Genomic DNA, 874 nt, shown 5'->3' on the forward strand with positions numbered 1-874 from the left:
TAAAGCTTCTTGACATGAGTCTTGGTAATAATGTTTGGCTATAACAACTAAAGCACAAGCAACAACAACAAAATAAACAAGTGATACTACATCAAACTAAAAAGCGTCTGCACAGCAAAAGCAACTATTTAAAAAAAATCAAGAAGTTCATTCTGCCACATTTCATTCACTTCCATCACTTCTGACAGTCTCTGGTCAGACCTAAGACACCAAGATGGTGAAGCAGATCCAGAGCAAGGATGCTGCTCAGGAAGCCTTGAACAGTGCAGGAGGTAAACTTGTAACAGTTGACTTTTCCACCACGTGGTGTGGGCCTTGCACAATGATCAAGCCCTTCCTTCATTCCTCTCTAAAAAGGACTCCACTGTGGTATTCTTGAAGTATATGTGGATGACTATCAGGATGTTGCTGCAGAGTATAAAGTTAAATGCATGGCAACCTTCCAGTTGTTTAAAAAAGTACAAAAGATGGGTGAGTTTTCTGGAGCTAATAAGGAATAAATTGAAGTCACCATCAATGAATTAATTTAATAATGTTAACCAGCCATTGGCTCCTGTAATTTTTTTATTTATAAAAAAAGAAAATAGATAAGGTATAGAAACTACCAGTATATACTCAACTACCATCAGATTATAAATGACAATAAAATATTCATTCTATCCCTTTTTTTAAAAAAATAAAGCAAGTTAAAAGACAACTAAGAAATGGGAAAAATATTTGCAAACTATATATCTGACAAGAGGTTAATATCCAAAATATATAAATAACTCATATAACTCAACAGCAAAAAAAAACCAACCAACCCAATTTTAAAAAAATGAGAACAGGCGTTGAACAGACATTTCTCTAAAGAAAATATACAAAAGGTCAATGA

At 33.6% G+C, this 874-nt stretch overlaps 1 protein-coding gene across 1 annotated transcript; it reads left to right on the forward strand.

The window, feature by feature from the left end:
• The first annotated feature begins 214 nt into the window (after positions 1-214).
• LOC102425536 (thioredoxin-like) lies at positions 215-500 on the forward strand. The gene is made up of 2 exons (XM_014455336.2): positions 215-343; positions 402-500. Exons 1-2 carry the CDS (start codon positions 215-217, stop codon positions 498-500), a joined length of 228 nt encoding a protein of 75 aa, XP_014310822.1.
• The last annotated feature ends 374 nt before the right edge of the window (positions 501-874 follow it).

Source organism: Myotis lucifugus, unplaced genomic scaffold (genome assembly GCF_000147115.1).
Source record: "Myotis lucifugus unplaced genomic scaffold, Myoluc2.0 scaffold_44, whole genome shotgun sequence".
Classification (NCBI taxonomy): Eukaryota; Metazoa; Chordata; class Mammalia; order Chiroptera; family Vespertilionidae; genus Myotis; species Myotis lucifugus.

Coding starts and splice junctions, on each gene's coding strand:
- LOC102425536 (XM_014455336.2), top strand. CDS start 215: ATGGTGAAGCAGATCCAGAGCAAGGATGCTGCTCAGGAAGCCTTGAAC. Junction 344..401: donor TGATCAAGCCCTTCCTTCAT/TCCTCTCTAAAA, acceptor GATGACTATCAG/GATGTTGCTGCAGAGTATAA.